This window comes from Notamacropus eugenii, chromosome 1 (assembly GCF_028372415.1).
Source record: "Notamacropus eugenii isolate mMacEug1 chromosome 1, mMacEug1.pri_v2, whole genome shotgun sequence".
Lineage (NCBI taxonomy): Eukaryota > Metazoa > Chordata > Mammalia > Diprotodontia > Macropodidae > Notamacropus > Notamacropus eugenii.
The window spans coordinates 722167193-722189764 of record NC_092872.1 but is presented as its reverse complement, the minus strand read 5'-3'; the positions used below and the strand labels follow the sequence as shown (position 1 = coordinate 722189764).

Sequence of the window (22572 nt, the reverse complement as noted above, 5' to 3'; positions counted from 1 at the left end):
AATTTAATGAGTTTAAATTTTATTTGGTAAGGAATGTTTTGGAAGGATTAAAGATTCTTAGGCAAGAGTGACTTGAACACAGCCGCATTAGAAAACTAATTTGGGTTGCAGAAATGCCTGTTTTTGTGATCTCTCAAAATCAACAGTGGTTACGCAAACATACGCAAGTTAAGTTACGCAGACTGATAGCTTCAGGACCTGGACAGGTCATTCATCTGAGCTTGGTGACCAGAACTCAAGGAGACCAGCTCTCTACTTCCCACGTATCATGGGTTGGAATCTATCAGCCGTCTCTGATCTGTTCTGTTCTCTCCAGTCCTCACCCTCCTGGGCACCTCTGGCTTCTGGCATCCCCTGGCACTGATCTCTCCACCCAGAGCCCTGATCTTGCTCACGCTCGGATTCTTTTTTTCCCTATTAGAGAGGTAACAAGTTTGCCCAAGCCTTTCGGTTGTCTTGATCCCTTTGCAGCCTCCAGCCCTCTATGAGCTCCGGTGCCCCCGACCTCCCAGAACGGAGCCACTGCTAGATGGACCCCACCGCCCCTTATTCGGGTATCTTCCAGGGTCCTGCAGGCGATGACTACAAGGTGAGCCCCTCATCTTGAGGATCTCATTAGTACAACCAGAGACCGTGGAACTGCCTGAGGGTCCTGGGGTCCCCAGGCTGCGTTGGTCCCCCCTCTGCTCACCCGTCCCTTCCCCCCAATCCTCGGAGGTGGCTCGGACGCACACTGAGGCCTGATCGGGTCCAAACCACGACCCCCTCCCCCTCCCCCCGACACTCTCTTCTCTTTCTGGGAAGGGATCGCGGGGGCGGGGATGGGAGGGGTGGAAACCCCCCCGCGGGGCAGACGTGCACCCCAGAGTATCTCGGCAGAGGCTGGTGGACGCGGCAGCAGAGGCCGGCACGCTCACTCCCGGCGGGGGTCAGTCCAGACCCAGAAACTCTCCCCTTCCCGCCTTTCTCCTTCCCCTGCGCTGCGGGGCTGGGCACTCAGCTGGCCAAGAATGAAAGGCTCTCGAGCCATTGTCGGAGGAACTGGGTAGTGCGCCTGCGCAGAAATAGCCCCGCACTACATTTCCCATGAGACCGAAGAACCCAGCCCTGAGGGAAATAAACATTCTAGGCACGTGCTGCGGCCTTCCCCGCCCTCGTTCGGACGAGGATGATCCGGAGCCCGCTGGATTCTGGGAGTCGTAGTTCAGCTTTCCGTTTGCGCAAGCGCAGTCCTGGGTATGCAGCCTGAAGGTTTCCGCCTTTCATTCTTGCTGGGTCCCCAGCGGTCCAGGTGAGTGTGGACGGGACTGTGTGTAGCCGTGTGAGGGGGCGCTACCGGACTGCCGACCCATGGGTCTGTGGCTGGCGAGGGAGATGTAAGGAAAAGGAGGAGGGGCAATATTAATAGACGATGTGGAATCGCCTGCCCGCTATAGTGCCGCCGGGACCTGGGTTCAAATCCTCCCCTGCTTCCCAGCTGTCCCCTTGACCAAAACTCCTGACCTCCCTAGGACCCAGTTTCCTTTTCTTTAACGTGATGGGAGTTGAGCTCGGTCGGAAAGGTCTTTCTTTTCTAAATTAACTTTTTATTTTTATTCAAACTACAAAAAAAATCTACATTTTCCCTTCCCAGCTCTCCCTTCCCCTCCTCACCGCCGAGAAAGAAAGGAAAACAAAACTGCTAAAACCAGAGATGGAAAAAAACCCCAAATCCCCCCTGGCCGTGCCCTCAAAATCCCCCAGCGTGCCCTGAGGTCACCCCATGGGAGCCTGTACCCCTGAGACCTCTCTTAGCGTGCTGGGACCTTGTCAACGAAGGCTTTCCCGGGGGTCTGGCTTTCCAGGTGGGCGTGGTGCCGCTGGACCCAGGGTTCTGCCACCCTGATCCGCATCAACCCATCCAGGGCTTCTTAGGTGGCTGAGCCCCCTTCTCCTCTTACAGCGCTGTAACTCTGCATCAGTCAGAGACCACAGCCTGCCCCATTCAGGGGTACCTCCTCAGTTTCCTGGCCTTAATTGCCACCATCAATGAACATTTACTAAGCGCCTCCTGTGTGCTGGGCACTGTGGCAAGCTCTGGGGATGCAGACACACGTAAAGACGGACAGCCCCTGCCTCCAAGGAGCTTACCCTGGAATGAAGAGACTACTATACTAAAGGAAGCAGAAGAGGGGGAAGAAAAAGGACCTTGCATGGTGGAGAGTGCCAAAGAAGTCCCCAAACAGTGTCGTTGGGGGCAAATAGGGAGAAGAAAACAACCTTGAGCCTGCCTCCCTAAAGTGAGGTGCTCCAAAAAGCTGCTTTAATTATTTTGGTTCATAGAAGTCCTTTTCCAACTTTCTTTGAGCTCTTTAGATATAGAACTAATCTTTAGGTATAGAACTGATACTGGCATCGTGGTGACAAAGGGTATGCCCAGTTAAATAATTTTTTGGCATGTTCTAAATTGCCTTCAGAACAGCTGGACCAGTAACATAGTAACAACAACAGAACATTAATATACCACCAGCATTTGTCATTTTCCATTGTGTCAACTTTGCCATTCTGATGGGTTTGAGGCAGAACTTTAGAGTTGTTTCAATTTGTATTCCTTTCATTGTTAATGAGTTAGAGCATCATGTGGCTATTTGTTAGCTTTTATTTCTGGCTCTGAAAAGCAACCTATCCATATCCTTTGACTATGTACTGATTGGAGAATGACTCTTATTCTTATAAATTTGAATCAGTTCCTTATATATCTAAGAAATTAAATGTTTCTTAGAGAAACTTGCTGCAACATACTCCCCCACCCCCCAAATTTACCTTCTCTTTTAATTTTGGCTGCATTCGCTTTGTTTGTGCAAAAAATTTTTTAAAAAAATTAATCAAAATCATATATTTTACTTCCTCTGATTCTATTTCTTGTTTCATTATGAACTCTTCCTTAATCCATTGATCTAAAAGATAATTTTTTTTCTCCTTTAATTTGTGATATTACCTTTTATATTTGTCCTGTTTCCATTTGGAGATTTTCTTGGCATATTTTGTGAGATGTGAGATACCTAGTTTTTTTCCAGACTGCTTTCCAGCTTCCCCAACAGTTTTTCTTGAATTTTGAGTTCTTAATAACTGGAATCTTTGGTGTTACGAAACACTACACTACTGTGTTTGCTTCTGTTTATTGCATACCTGATCTGTTCTACTGATTGACCTCTTCATTTCTTACCTAGTACTCAATTATTTTGATGCTTACTGATGTTTAGTATTGTTTGATTAGGTCCCCTTCTTTCCAACTTTTTTTCATTATTATCTTTCAGATACCTTTTGTTTCTCCAGATGGATTTTGTTACTATTTTTCATATATGTATAAAGTAATCCTTTGGCAATGAGATTCATACGGTACTGAGTAAGTAAATGATTGCCATTTTCATTATATTGCCATCCTTGATGAGTTAATATTTCTCTAATTATTTTGATCTCTATTTCTATAAAGCTTGTTTTGTAGTTGCATTCATATGATTCCTGTTAGGCAAGTAGTCTACTGAGTATTTAATACTTTCCGTAGTTGCTTGTGATGAAATCTCTCTGTTTATTATTTCTTGGTAGATTTTTTTGGTAATATGCAGAAATTATGCTCATGGTGTAGGTGGGTTTATTCTATAACCTAAAATTTTGGTGAAGTTTTTCATTTCAGTTTTTAAAAGTTAATCATCTAGGGTTCCCTAAGTAAACTGTCATATCATCTGCAATAAGTAAATTGTTTTATTTACTCTTGCCTATGTTTATTCCCTCAGTTTCTTTTTTTTAAAAAAAAGTCATATTGTTATAACTAATATGACAATGGACTGCTTTGATTAACCCTTGATATTACTGAAAAGGCCTCTAGTTTATTCCCATTACAAATAATGCTGGCCCTTGGGTTTAGAAAGATATTAGGTATCCACTTAGAGAAAGATCCATACATGTTGATTAAAAGCTGCTGTATGCCAGATGCTTTGCCGAGTGCTGGGAATTCAAATAAGGAAAAGAAAGACAGTCCCTGCCTTCATGGCTGCCTCGACTATTTCTTATGGTGTTAAAAACCTATTCTTTATGGTCTTGCTCAGACTTCTAAGAAACTCTCCCCTTCACAGGTGTACCCATCTAAAGAGAAAAACATGCTAAGGTTTGTTAATAGCTTAAGTTTCTGATTTAACCCTCCTGTACCAGAAGGATGTAGTTTCTTTAGACCTTGGGATTTTAGGTCACCCAAGATAGTTAGGCACTTTCTTACTATGTCTTGACTTTTCATGTATGTCATTTTTATTCTGACCTTAAGAACTGATGGCCATAGCCTTTCCCTTTCATTCTAATAGAAGGTAGACGTAATCTTGGCTTCCTTTTGACCTTTCTGTGAGGATACTGGGGATCTCACCCAAGTGATGTGTGGGAAATTCCATCCTAGTGGGTTTGGGAGCTACAAGGCAGAAATAGTCTCCTTCCTGACTTCTTTCTTGTCCTTCAGTTCTTAAGATTCTGCCCTTCCCCAAGAAGGAAGAAGCCAGGAGAAAGAGGAAATGGCTTCTAGAACCTTAATGGCTAGATCCCAGGTGAGTTAGAATTTCATCTCTCTCTCTCTCCCTCCCTCCCTCCCTCCCTCTCTCCCCCTCTCTCTCTCTCTCTCTCTCTCTCTCTCTCTCTCTCTCTCTCTCTCTCTCTCTCTCTCTCTCTCTCTCTTACTTTATCCCTTTTTTCTTTAGTAATCAGGACCATGTTTGCTGCATAGAATTTGTTATGGTGCCTATAATGATGTTTGTTTAGAATAGCAGTCATTAAATGTTTGGTAAAAATTCACTTGGACCTGGAGGTTTTTTATTTTTTCCTGTGGGAGTTCGTTTCTTACTGTTCAGTTTCTCTGACTGGTTTATTTAGGTTGTCTGTTTCCTACTTTCTTTATTTACATTTTCTTAGTTGTTGATTTCATTTAAGTGTTCAGTATTTTTGCAGTGTAAGTATGACAGTTTCTGATGATTTTCCTTAATATCTTTCCATTTGTTACAAATTTTCACTTTTGATTTTGTTAACTTACTATAAAGCACCAGATAAAGGCCATCTCTAACAATAATAATTTATTAGTCATTATTAATAACTGTCATTTATATGATTATTCAGTTTTGGTTACTCTTTTTAGAAATGTTTCTTGGTTTTGTGTATTAGGTAAGTTATTTTTTCAGGTCTGCATTTGTTGCCTCATAGTTTCAAAGTATTTTCTTTGTTTTGACATTATTAATTTGTGAGTTTTCTAGTTTTTAAAACTATACATTCAGCTCATTATTTTTCTCTTTTTCTCTTTTGTTAATAAAGATCCAGGGTTATGAATTTTCCTCTGAACACTCTTTTAGGTATTTTGCTATGTTGTTTGGTTATCGTTCCCTTTCATTTTTTTTCTTGTTTCTGTGACTTATGTCTTTAACTCGTTAATTATTTAGTGTGATACTTTTTCAGTCTTCATTTAAGTCTGTGTTTTTTGTTCACATTTCCTTTATTGATTACAATTCTGTTGCATTATGGTTGATAAATGCTATATTTCAAGTCTCTGCCTGTTTGCATTTGTTATGAGTTCCTTATTATATAGGACATGATCAGTTTTTGTGCACATCCCATGAGAGCTTGAGAAACAAATATATTCCTTATGATTCCCATTCAGAAGTCTCCATAAAATCTAGCAACTCAGTTTTCCCAAAATTTTGTTGCCAACTGTATTTTTTCTTCCTCATCTGATAAAAAAAATCATCACACTTGTTATTTTTATTTTGTTTTTAACAGACTAGTCTTATTCCTTGTCATAACACACAGCCATTCCTTCCACTTCAAATACAGACAAAATTTATCTTGTTGTATAACAATTTTAATCTTAATGACAGATCTAACTATGTCACTTCTTGACTCAAAAACTTTCAGTGGCTCCCAGTTGTTCCCTGTTGCTCTCAAGATAAAATATGAAATATCCAGCCTGGCACTTAGATTGCTTCATGGCTAGCTCCATTCTACTTTATAGTCTTATTTCACCCACTGCCTTCCTGTCATATTGACCTAGTGCTGCCTGAATATGGCATTTCATCATGATTTCTGCCTTTGTTATTGGTGGTCTCACATGTCCAGAATGGTTAACTGCCTCACCTCTGTCTCATATTGTACTTAAATTCTTCAAAATATTCCCTCCCACTTTTAGGAAGTTGCCACTTACTACATGTAACCATCCTTTTCTAATCTCCTGAACTGACAGTTCTCACTGTCTCAGAATTACTTATAATTTTGCATATACATATATATGTATATATTACATATATACACACAGATATATGTATATATGCATATATACACACAGAGATATATGTATATATGTATGTATATATACATACACATACACACAGGTATATGTATATATGCACATATATGCATGTACATATATACATGTATGTATACACACATATATACATGCATATATATGATTTCTCAGTAAAATGGGAGCTCCTTGAGGGACATATTGGTTTTGTCTTCATATTTTGGAGACTACATCAGTGCCTTATTCATAGTAGACTTTTAATAAATGTGTGTTAAGTTGCCCCTTCCCACACCAAACAAAAATTTCAGGATTTTACTTTTACGTAAACTTTTTTTTAAATCATTCTTTGCATAGCTGAGAGGAGTGTGCTTTAGGAACATTCTGTGTCTGATTACTTTTTATTTGTGGCATCCAATTTCTTTTTTATCTTTTCTTTTTAATTTCATTTTCATATTTTGTGGCTACACCACCTTCCTAAATTAGTCCGTTTCTACTCTCCTACTCAGAGAACCAACCCTTGTCACAAAGAATAAAAAAAGGATGAAGACAAAAGCATTTTAGGAAATCCAAACGACAGGTCAGCTCATTCTGACAGTGTGTACAATGTTTTGCACTCATAGTCTCTCACTTCTGCAAAGATGCATTTGCCCCTTTCTGTCCCTTCTCAGCTTGCCCTCCGTGGCCTCTTCCATCTGATCAGAGAGCTGGAGGGCAGAACACCAAACTCCTTCCAAAAACTTGCTTTGTAGAAGGCCCACCAACTTCTGGTACCTCCATTCTCCATCAACAGCTGCCTGGCTTCCACTCCATAGAACAATGCGCCTCCTTGTTCCCAGTCCTCCCCCTCTCCCCCCAATTTTTGCTTCCCCATTAGGTTGTAAGCTCCTTGAAGACACAGACTGTCTCTTTTCCTTATTTGTATCCTCTGTGCTTAGCACAGCGTCTGGCACAGAGTGGGCTCATGATAAGTGTTCATTTAATTGAGCAGAATTGAATTGGAGCTCTTTCATGGGACCAAGTTTGGTGATTATTGTGCAGCATTCATTAGATTTAGAATGGGAGGGGAACTTAGAGGTCTTGGGGCCCAATGTCTTCATTTCACAATTGAGGATACTGAGATACAGAGAAGGTCAGTGACTTGTGTAGTAAGGTTCTGAGGTGGGATTCAAGCTGAGGTCTTTCTGATGCCCAAGTGCAGCTCTGTGTCCCAGCTTCCTAGGTGCCACCTGGGCTGCCTGCGTGAAAACCAGGAATCACATCTGTTTATTGTTTCTGTTGCTCTTTCTCTTTTGACTGTGGACGACATTGTGCATATTGTTTGGTTGGTTCTGGTTATTTAACTTGCTATCAATTAATTTTTTAAGTTTTTCCTCGATGAATGGTTACATGACTTTCCCAGGGTCATATATCTAGTAAGAGTCTGAGGTAGGATTTGAACTCAGGTCTTGAGTACAAATCCAGCACTCTATTATCCTCTGTGTCACTTAATTTCCTAGACTATAAACTCATTTGTAAAATATCACAGGGCAGGATGCTGAATGATGATGAACACGATTTCCTTATGAAACAATAATGGGGAAAAAAAGTTTTTGAAAACTTAACAAGAAACCCTTCTAAGAAAAATCATTTGGGGAACATTTAAAGGCTAAATTAGAAGGAGGACAAATCAAAGAAGAAATGGAAAAGCTCTGCAAAAAGTTTTATAACAAACATTTTCATCATCCAGGGTACTAGAATCCCCATACTTGGACCTTCATCATTACAGTCCAAGATATACTTGTACAGTTGCTGGAACTGTTACTGAAGAGAATAATTATAAGGAAAAGTAGCTAGGTTAGACCAAGTGAAAACAGGCAGTTTAAATGTAATGTTTTATTTTTGCCCCCAATTACATATAAAAACAATTTTAACATTCTTTTTAGATTTTGAATTCCAGATTCTAATAACAGAGAAAGTTTAAAAGTGGGGAAGATAGAAAACCTCTCTGCTTCATTCTCCACTACTTAGTAGCAAATGTTCTCTAAATGAGGTTCTTCTGTAGTAAGTCTTCTGTCACCCCAGAGGAATTAAAAAAATCCAACCATGTACAATTTACACATCTTAGTGAAGTTCATGTGACATGAGGACAACTGGCTGGATTTTAGGTGAAAAGTAAAATGCTAAAACATGGCTGCTAAATTCTTTTAATCTTACCACAAGAGAGGTATGTTCTTATCTGGGTCTGTAGAATGTGTTCTGTACCAAAAGTCAGCACAGCCATGTAATAATCAAAGTCTATGGATCATCCTTTGGGGAGGCAGAGTACTGAGGAGCAGAGTGGGGTAATGCCACACTCCTGGGAACATTTCCTCTTCCTTGCTGCCCTCTGGTTCATGTGCAAGGGTCTACCTCAGAGTCCTCCTGAACCTGTAAACTGCTGACAATGGATGGCTTCACCAATGGACAAATCTAAGCCCTGGACTCATGTTTTATCTCCAGCCCCATGGAGAATGATTACTTCTCTTCCATCAGTCACGACATTTTTCCTATCTGGAGTCATCCTGCTTTCATGAATGATTAAAGCACTTCATTCCTCCCAAATTGAAGACTTGTTTCTACTTATTTTATACGTTTGATTGATTGATTCAGCAGAGAAGTGTGTATTTACATTCACTTAATTCCAGTGCCTTCCCTCTCCTAATCGTTCCTCACTTGTCCTGTCCTTAGCTTGTTTGTATATATTTGTTTGCTTGTGGTCTCCCCGATTAGATTATGAGCTCCTTGAGGGCAGGCTGTCTTTTGTCTCTCTTTATTCCCAGCACTTGGTGCAGTGCCTGGCACAAGAAATATTTAAATTTATTTATTGACTGACTAGAGAGGGAGAAGTAGAAAACCCAGGAGTAAAGTACATGATTAACTGTTCTCTCAGAGTGGGAGGTGATTTGTAAGGTTTATTGAGCAGTAAAGCTAGATTTTCTCAATTATACCCAACCTAATATGAAGTGTGGTACACAGGAAGTCCTCAAGAAATATTTGACTTGGATACCCAGAACCCTGAAAGCCATGAGAACCTTCCCCTTTTCCTTTTGACATCTTTATGTCTTCCTTATGTTTCCTTTGAGAGTTGGTCCTGAGGTGAGCAGGAACATGTTTTGCTATTTTTAGATACTGACTTTCCAAGATGTGACTGTGGACTTCACCAAGGAGGAATGGAGGCTGTTGGGCCCTGCTCAGAAGGACCTGTTTAGGAAAGTGATGCAGGAGAACTATGAGAATTTTGTCTTCTTGGGTAAGGACAGCTTTCTCTCCATGGATTATGATCTTCTCTTGGGTTGTCTTTGCATTCTCATTTCCCATTGACTGGGGGATTCCTGAAGTGCCAGGCTGTTTTTTGACTTGTGCAGGGAAAGTCTCACAAATACAGATGATGGGGAGAGATTCCTAAATTTCTGGACTCCCAGGGACACAATGTTTCTCTCTCTTCTAAATGGAAAGATCTTCCTTTTGCACAATTAAAAATCAGCAGCTTTATTGTGCTACCTCAAATGTTCATTCCAGTCAAAGGTTCTCCTCTAAAGATCCACACTGTAGGTAACTGAAGACCAGAAAGGTCTCTGGCCTTTGAGTCAAAGATGTGTTAAGATGAACTGATTTTCTTTGGTTTCATTCCTTAGATGTCCTTTCTACCACCATCTGGGTCTTGCAAGCATGACCTCTATCTTAAAAAGAAAGTGGATAAGGTTCATGGAATATCTCTCTGAATTCAGCATTTACCCATTTATTTCCCCATTAGTAGGATTTCCAGTTTTCAAATCCAGGATGATCTCCAAACTGGAAAGAAGAGAAACACCATGGACACGAGAGGAAGAAGCCACTTTTTCTTTTGAAGGTGAGTGAGTGAAGAGGAGAAAGATAGGGATTATTCTGAAGCAGCAGCTTATCTGGTCAGACAGCTGGTAGACAGGGAACTCTCCTAAAAGGATCCTAGGCCTGTGGAAGACTGTTGGGGCTGACCTACATGAGTCCTGTCCTGTATTCTCCACTTTTGTCTAAATAAAGTACTTCTGATCTCCCTCTCTTCATATTTTCCTCCAGTCTCAGAGAGAGAGAGTGCCATTTCTTTAGTCTGAAACTCATGCCTCTCCTTATGCTCCAGATTGCATCCTTTCCTACTTCTTTCTGTGTTTATTATCTCCCCTCCTTGCATCTTTAATCTCTCTTTCTTATGGCTCTCAGGTGTAGGTAAATTTACCCTATGGTTAAAATAACAAAAAAGACCCTTTCCTTAACTTTGTTTCCTGTCTTATTTAACTTGATATTTCTTTTCCGTCATTCCTTTCAAGGCCAAACTTCAGTCTCCACCTCCCAAAATGTCATCTATGCTGTATTTTAATGTCTCTGATCTCTTTCCCTACTTGAAGTGCTACAGTCTGTCACTGCTCTTTGGATCTTTGTGGTCACTATGGAGTTCCATGATGGTAGTGACAGTTTGCATGCATATAGAACTTTATATCTTCCATCATGCTTTTACACCTTGTAAGGGGCAGCCAGGTGGTGCAGTGGATAAAACACCAGTGCAGGAGTCAGGAGGACCTGAATTCAAATCTCACCTCAGATACTCAACACTCACTAGCTGTGTGACCTTGGGCAAGTCACTTAACCCCAATTGCCTCATCCTGGGTCATCTCCAGTCATCCTGATGAATATCTGGTCACTGGATTCAGATGGCTTTGGAGGAGAAGTGAGGTTGGTGACCTGCACAGCCCTTCCTCACTCAAAACAAAGTCAAGTGCAAGTCATGTCATCATTTCTCTGATGGCATGGTCTTCTTCAACAACAAAGGATGCACACACACACACCTTGTAAGGTGAATCATGCATTGACCTTCCCATTTTGCAGCAGAAGAAGCTGAGGTTCAGGGGCTTTGTCTTGTCTGTGGGCCCCTGGCTGGTTAGAATCATGACAAGGCTGCAGACTGAAGCTCCCTCTAGTCTCAGTCCATGGCTTTTCCCACTCCTGATGTTGCACTTCTCTTCTTCTCTCTTCCAAAGGCTTTCTCTCACATCCTCCTCTTGGCTCGCCTCTGCAGCATTTCATTCATGACACTCCTTGAAGAGGCTTCACTCAAGATCCTCAATCTGGCTTAGGTTGGCCTTTTTGGTCTCTGGGGTCCCTTCTGACTCTGAGATTCTGTGAGAGTCTCACTGGACTCTACCTTGGTCAGGCCACAACTGGAATATTGTATTTCATTCTGGGCATCTCATTGTAGGAAGGACATGGACAAGGTGGAGCATAGTCAGAGGAAGGAAACCAGGAAATCAGATGTGGGAGGATTGGAGACCATGTTTGTCCCAATGTGCTGTAGCTCCTTCAAGGTCTTCATAGAAGTGGCAGACAGGCCAGTGATTCTAATGTGTACATTTTAGTGTGCCCAAGAGAAGGCATAAGGCCTGTCTGGAAATATTCAGGGGCGTTGGGAGGCCAAGGCATTGGGCTGAGGTGGGGGACGAGTGAAGAGGGATCAAGGCAGAAGCTACATCTGAATTATAGTCAAGAGAGATAAGGCGGTAACTGTCACAATGGAAGGGACAGCATGTATAAGGATCACAGTCACTGGACACACTGGTATGCTCAACAGAAGGTTGTCATCAGGGATTAATTTCAGTGCTTTTAAGACAGCAGATGGCATTCATAATTCTGTGACAGGTGTCTCTGCATCCTTGCACTTGCAGGATATACCAGGCTCTCTTCACTCCCCTTTCAATGTAGGACTGTCTGAGACCCATTTTCATACATTAGCGCAGCTCAGTGGTGTAAATTAGGGTTTTACAGGAAGAGGTGGGCTCTTGTTCAGGTGCAACCGAACTGACTTTTTGTGTCATGGGTAGCTTCCAACAAGGAAATTCCAGATATTGATCATTTTAGAAAAGGGAGAGCTTGCCAGGCAGGAGGAGGGGACATAGCTAAAGCAAAGAGCCTGCTGCAAGAAAGATAGCATTCTCCAATCCTCCTCCTCCCCTCCCCCCCAAACAAAAACCCTAAAACCAAACCTTCCAGAATTTTGACCTGCCAAAATATGATACAAGGATTGATTGAAGAAAATGGCAATGTCTAGCTTGGAGAAGAGAAGATTTTAGAAGTGGAAGGACAGCTCTCCAAATATTTGAAGGCTTATTATGTGAAAGTCAGTGTGCTTGACCTCAGAGTGCAGACCCATAAAGAATATGGAGATCTCCAGTCTTCCTGCATCATTTAACCTGGCTGTGGTTGAGAATATCTCAAGATTTATCAAGCCTGTTAAATACTGTCAGCTTCTGGTAATAGCTGAGGAATAACTTGCCTTGATTCTTGATTATCCCTCACTAGAAGTCTTCAAATAGAAATCAGCTGACCAACTTGTCAGTAGAGTTGGAAAAGAAAGTATTTTCAAGTACAAGTTAGACCTGCCGACCCTGATGGTCCCTGACACCTGCAGTTACTGTGGTGATCCTCTTGATGGGTTACTCGTAGTTCTCCTTCTGTCTCTTGAGCTGTTCTATCTCTGTCCCCTGAATTGTCTTCTCTGTCTCCCAAACCCTAGTTCTCAGCTAGTTCTCCGTGTCTCATTAGTGCTGTTTTCAACCTTCTGCTCCTCTCTCTACACAGCTTCAGACAGGTTTTCTATTGTGAGGCTTTCTCTTCTCTTTTTACTCTCTACTTTTTCCTTTCATAACCTCATCAGTTCCTATGAATTCTGTAATCATCTCTTTAGAGATGATTTCCCAGAATTGTACATCCAGGCTAAATCTTTCCCCTGAGTCCAGTTCCTACATTGCCAACTGCCTTGTGGACATCTCTTGGTTGTCCATGGACATCTCAGCTCACCAGTATAGAATTAATACTCTTTTCCTCTGAAATGACCCTTCCTCCAAAATTCCCTGGGTTTGTCCACCTCCTCCCAGATGACTAGGTAAGTAACCTTAGAGTCATTCTTCATGTTTCTCTCCCCCCACCACATTTAGTCAATTGCCCAGTCTTGTCAGTTATCCTCCACATTTTTACCATCTGCCTTCTTCTTTTCATTCCTATCACTACCACTTTACTTGAGGTCCCATCACTTCTTGTCTGGATTATTGTGCTACTCTCCTAACTACTCTTCTGTGTCCAGGCTGTCCCCACTCTCATCCATGTGCTACAAGTAGATCTTCCTAAGGGAGATTTCTGATCATGTCACTTCCCTGGACAAAAACCTACGTGGCTCCCTATAAGCTTCTCAGCCTGGCATTTACAGTTCTCCACAGTCTAACTCTAAACTACCTTTCAAGCTTTATCACACATTATTCCTTATCTGACTTTATGTTCCAGCAAGAGTGGATGGCTTGCTCTTCCCATGAATGAAGCAAAATGAAGCATTTTTTCTTATTTCTTCTTCTCCTCGTCCTTTTTATTCTTCTCCTTCCCTTCCTTCTTCTTCTCCTTTATTTCCTTCTTCTTCTTCTTCTCCATCGTCTCCTTCTTCTTCTCATTGTCCTCCTCCTCCTCCTTCTTTTTTCTTCTGGAAATAGGGCTAATGCAGAAACTTGTTTTGCATGACTATATATATTTATAATAGGTTTTGTTCTTCTTGTTTCCTCAATGGGGGAGGGAGAGAATTTGAAACTGAAAATAAAGTAAAATTGGGTTTTTAAAAAAGATATGAAATGAGTGGTATCAATAGAGAATTGGAAAAAGAAGTAAATCCAAAATATTTACAACCAAGGAAGAGCCAAAAGGACTTAGTAATGTATTGAATATAGGGGAAAAGACTTAAAAGAATAGTAGTCTCATGGTAAGAAAGGGAGAGAGTGGGAAGGGGAAAAGATGATGAAGTCTGTAAGCCATCTCTGGCCTCTTGGCATTCACACAAGCCTTGCGTCATCCCCCTTGCTTGGAATACACTCCCTTATCATTTCTGCCTCTCAGAATTGTTATCTTCCTTCAAAGCTCAGAAGCCACCTTCTCTCTGAAGCTTTCCTGAGTCACTTCAGATGTTCAGGTTCTCTCTTCCTTCTCAAATTGTCTTTTATTTATTTATCTGTATGGGTGTTACATTCTCCCTAGTAGAATGGTAGATCCTTATGGGAAGATACTTTCATTTTTATCTTTGTATTGTCTTGCTCCTACTTCAGTGCCTTGTATGGAGTAGGTGGACTACTGTAAGAGAATTAAATTTCTTTTTTTAATGTATTTTTCTAAGTACTTTTATTTTTTCTGTTTAATAGGTTTTTTCTAATTACATGCAAAGTAGTTTTCAAAATTCACTTTTACAAGATTTTGAGTTTCAAATTTTTTTCTCCCTTCCTCCTTCTCCCCCTCCCCAAGACAGCATGCAATCTGATATAGGGCATACATATGTAATCATATTAAACATATTTCCACATTAGTCATGTTGTAAAAGAAGAATCAGAACAAAAAGGAAAAAACCACGAGAAAGAAAAAACAACATGACAGAAAAAAGAGAAAATAGTATGCTCTGATCTGCATTCAGATTCCATCCATAGTTTTTTCTCTGGATGTGGACAGCATTTTCCATCATGAGTCTCTTGGAATTATCTTAGACTATTATAATACTGAGGAGAGATAAGTCTATCCAAGTTGATCATCACACAATATTGCTGTTACCATGTGCAGTGATCTCCTGGTTCTGCTCACTTCACTAAGCATGAGTTCATGTAGGTCTTTCCAGATTTTTCTGAAATCCACCTGCTCATCATTTCTTAAAGAACAATAGTGTTAATTAAAATTTTAAATCCACATCTCTTGTCCTATGTGTTCACTGACCCATCACTTCTGTAACTGCACTTGCATATAGGAGGGTATGTTCTTTTGACTTTCACTTTAAAGTCAATATTTCCACAATTGCAATAATTATCTTTTCCGAAAATATCATTCTTTCCTCTTCACTTTCTCCCTCTCTGACAATGGGACTGCTATTCTTTTAAGCTTTTCCTCCCTATATCCAATACATTAAATCTTTTTTAATTCTTTCTTTGTTATAACTTGCAGGATTTACTTCTCCCAATTCTCTACTGATACTACTCATTTCATATCTTTTTTTAAAATTCAATTTTATTTTATTTTAGTTCCAAATTCTCTCACTCAAGAGCAAAACCTGTTATAAATATGTATAGTTATGCAAAATAAATTTCTGCATTAACCTTGTTTCCAAGAAAAAAAAGAAGAAAAAGAAATAGGAAAAAAGTGTTTCATTCAGCATTTTGAGTCCCTCTGTTCTGTATCTGGAGGTAGACAGCACTTTTCATCTTAAGTCCTTTGAGATTGTGGTGGGTGGTTGTGTTTATCAAAGTTAGTAAGTCTTTCACAGTTGATTATCTTTACAGTACTGTAACTGGGTAAATTGTTCTCTGGCTTTATTTGTTTCGCTTTGTATCAGCTCATAAGTCTTCCCAGCAATGTTCCAGATATGGTTTTGGCAGGGTGGTGTTCCTTGAAATAATCACCTCCCTTAGAATATTGAGCAGCCTAAGATCACATTCTATCATAATACTCTGTTGTCTCCCACTGGGTCCATCAAAACTCATAGGTCTTTTTCAGTGAAATTCTACAGATTCTCCATGCCTCTTTCAGTTTATAGTTGACTCTTGATGTTGAAACCAGGAATTTACATTTATTTCTAATGAATTTAAACTCCTTCAGCTGAGCTCAGGGTTCCAACCTGTCATGACCCTTTGGGATCTTAACTGTAATTTATCATGTTAGGCATTCCTCCTAGCTTTTTCTTATCTCCATATTTGATAAACATGTCACTTATGCTTTCATTCATGGGACTGATTGAAATGTTAAGCAACAGAGGACCAAGGATAGATCCTAGGACAGTCCAATAGAAAACACTCTCCAAGTTGATATTAATATATTAATGACTTCTCTTTGGTTCCAGTCATTTAACCAGTTCCAAGTCTGCCTTACTGTACTATTATTTAATCATTATCTCTCCTCATCCACACAGATGATGTGAGAATACCAGGAACAAATTCTTATTTTTGGTCCAAATTAAATTTGTGGTCAATTAAAGTCCCCAGGTCTTTGAACATGATCTAATACCCAGCCAAAGTTTCTCCAGTTCCGTATTTGTACAGTGGATGTTCTAATTGCAGGAATTACATTTATACTTATTAAATTGCATGTTGTTTATTCCTGCCCATTCTTCTATCCTTTTTTAAAAAAAGCTTCTGATTTGTTCATCCAATATATTAGTTATCCCACATACTTCATCAGCAGTATTGGGAAAAGTGCCGTTTATGATTTCATCAAAACCATGTATAAACATATTGAATAGGACAGGGCCAAATACAAAACTCAGAAATATACAACTAGAGAATATTCTCAAGGTTGATAATTCCTTATTCAGTTCTCTTGGGATAAGGTTACTTAAACTTTTATAAATTTGCTGTCATATACACTCCAATTTTTATTTGTTCATCTTAATGACAAAGACAACTTAAGAGTCTTTGTCAAACAACTTTTTAAAAACTAGATATTCAGGTCTATAGCATCCTCAAACACCAGTCCAGAAATCTTATAAATAAAGAAAATGAGATTGGTTTTATATCATCTCTTTTTATGGAATTGATACTGGGTTTTAGAGATCAGTACTTTGTTTTCTAAGTATTTGCAATTAATTTATATGTTCATGAATTTGGATAGATGTTATCTTTAAGCTTTTCATGCTATAATTTCCAGAATTAATCTGTTTCCCCCTTCTGGTCAATGTGACCTTTTCCTAAGAATTGCCTAGGAATTGCTACTCTGATGACATCTACAAATGTTTTTAATCCCTTGGAACGTAATTCATTAGGTCCTGAATACCTAGTTCTGTTATTGTTTCTTTACCCATGTTAACCTTCAAACCTTTCTTAACATTTTATCTTTTCCGGATCACTGTACATTTTGAAAGAGAAGATAGAATCTAGAGTAAATCACTTTGATTTCTCCTAGCACAGGAGACAATAGATAATAATACTTTTTTGTTGATTTCAGATTCCCTTATTCAGAAGACAGGATCTGAAACCAAGAAGTCAACTCCAAAGCAGGGTATTTGTATAGGAGGATCTTTCAAAGAGAAACTTACAAAGGATGGGCCTTGGGATTCCAGGTTGGGAGAAGCATGGGATCATGATGTCTCATTAGAGAGGGAAAGGGAAAAACAAGAGAGACAATCTAGGCAGGTAGCGACAACTCATAAATGGAATATATTTGGGAGACAGCTTGTTTTGGGGGCAATCCTTCTTGAAAATCAGAGAGTTCCTATAGGAGAAAGTCTCCCTAAATCTGATAGAGTTGGAAAGAATTTCAAACAGTTTTCAGACCTAATTAAACATAATGGAACTGCCTTAGGGAAAAACCTTTGTAAGCATAGTAAATACAGGAAGCCTTTCAGTTATCAGTCAAAACTTATTTATTACCATAGAACAAATACTCATAATAATAAGTATAATGAATCTGGCAAAACTTTTAGGAATATCTCATGCTTTCCTATACATCGAAACAGTCATACAAGAGAAAAATCATATAGATGTAACGAATGTGGGGAAAACTTCAGCCAGAAAGGAAACTTTAGTGCTCATAAAGAAACTCATGCTGGAGAGAAACACTTTCAGTGTAATGCATGTGGAAGAGGGTTCAGATACCATTCATATCTTACACAGCATCAAATAATCCATACTGGAGAGAAACCCTATATATGTAATCAATGTGGCAAAGCATTCAACCGGAAAGGAAGCCTAAGTAGACATAAAATGACTCATACTGGAAAGAAATACTTTGAATGTAATGTATGTGGAGAAGGTTTCAGGTATAGATCCTTCCTTGTACAACATCAGAGAATTCATACTGGTGAGACACCCTATAAATGCAATGAATGTGGAGAAACCTTCAGCCAAAGGCAAAGCCTTAAAATACATGAAATAATTCATCCTGGTGAGAAACCGTTTAAATGCAGTGAATGTAGAAAAGCCTTTATCCTGAAGGGAGATCTTATTAAACATATGAGAATTCATACTGGAGAAAAACCCTATAAATGTAGTGAATGTGAAAAAACCTTTAGCCTGAGGGGATGTCTTAGGGCACATAAGAGAATTCACACTGGAGAGAAACCCTATAAATGTAGTGAATGTGGGAAAGCCTTCAGGCAGGGGGGAGGTCTTAGTGCACACAAGAGAATTCACACTGGAGAAAAACCTTTTAAATGTAATGAATGTGGAAAAGCCTTTAGCCAGAAGGGAAACCTTAAAACACACAAGAAAATTCATATGGGTGAGACACCTTCTGAAAAGAAGGAATGTGAAAAATTTCTCAACAGAAAGGGAAACCTAAATAGAAGTAAAATAACTCACACCGGAGAGAAACCCTTTGCATGTAAGGAATGTAGCAAAAGCTTCAAGTACAGTGTATTCCTGGTGGAACATCAGAAAGTTCATACTGATGAAACGCCCTATAGATGCAATGAATGTGGGAAAACCTTCAGTCAGAAGAGACGCCTTAGAACACATCAAACAATTCATCATAGTGAGAAACTCTTTAAGTGCAGTGAATGTGGAAAAGCCCTCAGCATGAAGGGAGATCTTAATAAACATATTAGAATTCATACTGGAGAGAAACCCTATAAATGTAATGAATGTGAAAAAGCCTTCAGCCAGAGAGGAGGGCTTGATACACATAAAAGAATTCATACTGGAGAGAAACCCTATACATGTAGTGAATGTGGAAAAACCTTCAGGCAGAGGGGAGGCCTTACTGCACATAAGAGAATTCATACTGGAGAGAAACCCTTTAAATGTAATGAATGTGGAAAAGCCTTCAGCCAGAAGGGAAACCTTAAAACACATAAGAGAATTCACACAAGTGAGTTGCCATTTGAATTTAATAAATGTGAGGAAAGTGTTTGCCAATAGTCCAGACTTAATGACATCAGATAATTTATGCTCAAGAGAAACACCTTTGGTGTAATGCATGTGAGAAAGCTTTAAGTCAGGAGAATACTTTGAACATAGGCTAATTCCATGGAATAGAAGCCTTTTCAGTGTAATCAGTGTGAGAAAGCTTTCAAATGGAGTGAAAACTTCATGCAATATTAGGGAACGGATACCACAGAGAAACCTTTTGACTATCATGAAGGTGGAAGATCTAGCTTTATTGCACATAATAACATTTGTGGTGGAGAAAACCATTGACAACCAAGAATATGTGGGAAAATTCAGGCATATCTCACCATAAACAAACAGGAACCATACTGAAGAGAAAGCTTTTCTGAATAATGACTGGAAAAATTGTGAACTGAAGTAGTAATTAGTCATAAGTGGTTTTATTCGTTAATTAATTTGAGTATTCCGTGCCATACCAATCAAACAAAGGATTATTTTATAGAACTAGTTAGAAAAATAATAAAATTCATATTGAGGCAAAAAAGGTCAAGAATTTCAGAAGAAATAAAGAAATGGGAATGAAGGAGGCTTAGCAGTGTCAGGTCTCAAATGAATACTGCAAAGTAATAGTTCTCAGAATTTAGAAAAAAAAAAAAATAGACCAAACAGTGGCACAGATTACATGCACAACGTACAGAAACAAGTTATCTAATATTCTCATGTTTGATAAACACGAAGACCCCAGCTACTGGGAAAAGGGACTCACCTGACAAAAATTACTCAGAAAATTGGACAGCAGTATGGAAGAAATTAAATTTGGAACAATGCCTCACAACTTATGGAAAGGTAAATTTCAAATGGATTCATGGTCCAGTGTAAAAAGTCACCATAAACAAGAGAAACATGAAAACAATTACCAGATCTATAAAAAAGTTCACGATCACATGTGGAATAGAGGATCACAGATGATAAAATATGAATTTCTGATTACATTAAAAAAGTTTTTGCACAAGCAGATCCCCCAAAGTTAAGATTGAAAGGGAAACACTTAACTGGAGAAAAGAAAATCTTTACATTAAATTTCTCTGACAAAGGTATCTTTTCCAAAATATAAGAAACTTACTCAAATTTATAAGGATAGCAGCCATTCCCCAATTGATAAATGGTCTAAGGATATGGATAGGCATTTCTCAAAAAAAGACAACCAAGCTGTCTTTTGCCATTTGAAAACAAAATGCTCCAAATCATTATTAATTAGAGAAATAGAAATTAAAGCAATTTTGAGATTCTACCTCATACCCATCAAAGAGGAAAAGATGAAAAAAATAGAGAAATGATAAATATTGGAGGGGCTCTGAGAAGACAAATATTGATACAATATTTCTGGGCCTGTGAGTGGGTACAACTACTTGGAAAGCAATTTTTAATTTATACACAAGATGTTACTAAATGGTGTGTGCCTTTTTATACAGCTATACCATTGTTATGCCTATATGGAAAAGTTCAAAGAAAGGAAAAAAAAATCCTTTGTATAAAAATGTTTATAACACCTTTTAAATTTTTTTGGCATGGTAAAAATAGGTAACTAAGGGGATGCTCATAAATTGATGCATGTTGAATGAGTTGTGGTACAGGAATGTGATACAATGCTGTTATGCTGTAAGAAATGAGGAAATTGATGATTTCAAAGAGACATGGAAAGGCTTACGTGAACTAATGCAGACTGAAGTAAACAGGACCAGAATAATTTATGCTTTAACATCACTATTATAAAAATGAGCAATTTTGAAGATTTTTGTAAAGTATTGAAGAATGAAATAAGCAGAACAAGAAGTTAATACAGTATCCACATTGTGAAGACAACTTTAAAAACTGTAAGAACCATGTCAATACCTGACCATTCATGATTCCAAAAGACATACAATGAAACGTGCTGCCACCCTTCAGACAGAGAGGTGATGGATTTAGGCTGCAGAATGTGACTTGTTTTTGTAATGCAGACAATGGGGGAATTTGTTTTGCTTAATTATGAATTTTTGTCTTAAGGTTTTTTTTTTTCTTTTGGGCTAGGTGGGAGGTAGAAAAGAGAAAATAGATTTTTCTTGATTTAAAAAAAATTGAAAATAATAGGAATTTGGGTGATGCTACAGATGCGGAATATTGTATTCACTTTCAGATGAGGCCACTCATTAATTTTCCTAAATTGTTTTACCATGTTACAAGAGACCTCCTTGAAGCTGGAGGGAGTCATCTGTAAATGTGTTAAATGTAAAAACAAAACACCAATAGCAATCACTGAAAACAAAACATTAAAGAATATGAGTTGGTTCATACTGAAGAGAAATTCTTTGTAAGAAATAATAGCAATCTTTCAGTCTGAAATAAAGCTTTGCCAGATGTAGACACACACACGTATGGAAGAAAGAATTTATGAATATGATTTAGTAATTGGGAAGTGACCTAAAAAAAATCTATAAAATATCTTTTACTTCCTAGGGTTATGCTAGAAGAGACTGAATCCAACTTCCTTATTTTACATCAGGAAATAGGCCTAGAGACATTAAGGTACTGGACTATAGCCAGTGAGTGCCTGAGGTAGGAATCAAAACCAGGCATTCCTGATTCCAAGTTCATTTCCCCATGCACTATACCATGTTATAATGAACATGGATAAGCCCTCAGAACTTTAGGAAGTATCAAAATAATTAATGCTGAAGAAACACCCTATAGATATAATTATTCTGGGAACAAACCTTTGAAGTATAGACAATTTACTAAACAGATTTTTTCCTGGAGAATAACTGCTAATATTTGGGAGAATTCTTTGTAAAATTTCATCCTCTGTTAAATACTGGAAGGTCAAGATGTGAGATTTTTTTTGTCAACTAAATTGTTACATTGAGAGGAAATTATATTCTCTTTCATGTTCTTGTTGGTCCTGACACTTTCTGCTCTTTAAGTGACAGTTGAGATGACAGAATGTAAGCCCTCCGAGTAGGGACTGTTTCATTCTTAGTGGGTCCCCAGTGCCTAATACAGTACCAGACAAATGGTAGATATTTAATAAATGCCTTGATTAGTTGATGTGTCAATACAAGATTTAATATACTACCTGGAAAGGATTTTTTTTTAAATGTTTATCAAAGCTACTAATTTTACTAAAAGATGTAGATAAATATACTATGATAGTTTTTCCCCATGTGGAAGGATGATGTTTAGTATGGGAAGTACCTATGTGGACATTCCTCTAAGGTATAAATTAATTACCCTTAGGCCTAAATAGGTTGAAATTATGCATATTTTCCCACTTAGTCTGAAATAGAATCCTAGAAGACTAGAAATAGGAGGGACCATAAATATTATGTGGTTTACCTGTTAGCCTTGGCACTT

At 38.9% G+C, this 22572-nt stretch overlaps 1 protein-coding gene across 2 annotated transcripts; it reads left to right on the top strand.

Moving 5' to 3' along the window:
- The first annotated feature begins 941 nt into the window (after nucleotides 1-941).
- LOC140521607 (uncharacterized) lies at nucleotides 942-21589 on the top strand. Of its 2 annotated transcripts, XM_072636845.1 has the most exons (6): nucleotides 948-1291; nucleotides 3297-3385; nucleotides 4484-4568; nucleotides 9449-9572; nucleotides 10077-10172; nucleotides 17300-21589. In XM_072636845.1, exons 3-6 carry the CDS (start codon nucleotides 4536-4538, stop codon nucleotides 19210-19212), a joined length of 2166 nt encoding a protein of 721 aa, XP_072492946.1. In that variant the 5' UTR covers nucleotides 948-1291; nucleotides 3297-3385; nucleotides 4484-4535; the 3' UTR covers nucleotides 19213-21589. The 2 variants fall into 2 exon arrangements, with proteins under 2 accessions (XP_072492947.1, XP_072492946.1); XM_072636846.1 differs by lacking the exon at nucleotides 9449-9572 and having other exon boundaries at nucleotides 942-1291.
- Nucleotides 21590-22572: the final 983 nt, after the last annotated feature.

Excerpts from the sequence above, each read along its gene's own strand:
- LOC140521607 (XM_072636845.1), top strand. The coding sequence starts at position 4,536 with ATGGCTTCTAGAACCTTAATGGCTAGATCCCAG. Across the intron at positions 4,569-9,448 it reads CCTTAATGGCTAGATCCCAG|ATACTGACTTTCCAAGATGT; the intron begins GTGAGTTAGAAT and ends TGCTATTTTTAG. Across the intron at positions 10,173-17,299 it reads AGCCACTTTTTCTTTTGAAG|ATTCCCTTATTCAGAAGACA; the intron begins GTGAGTGAGTGA and ends TGTTGATTTCAG.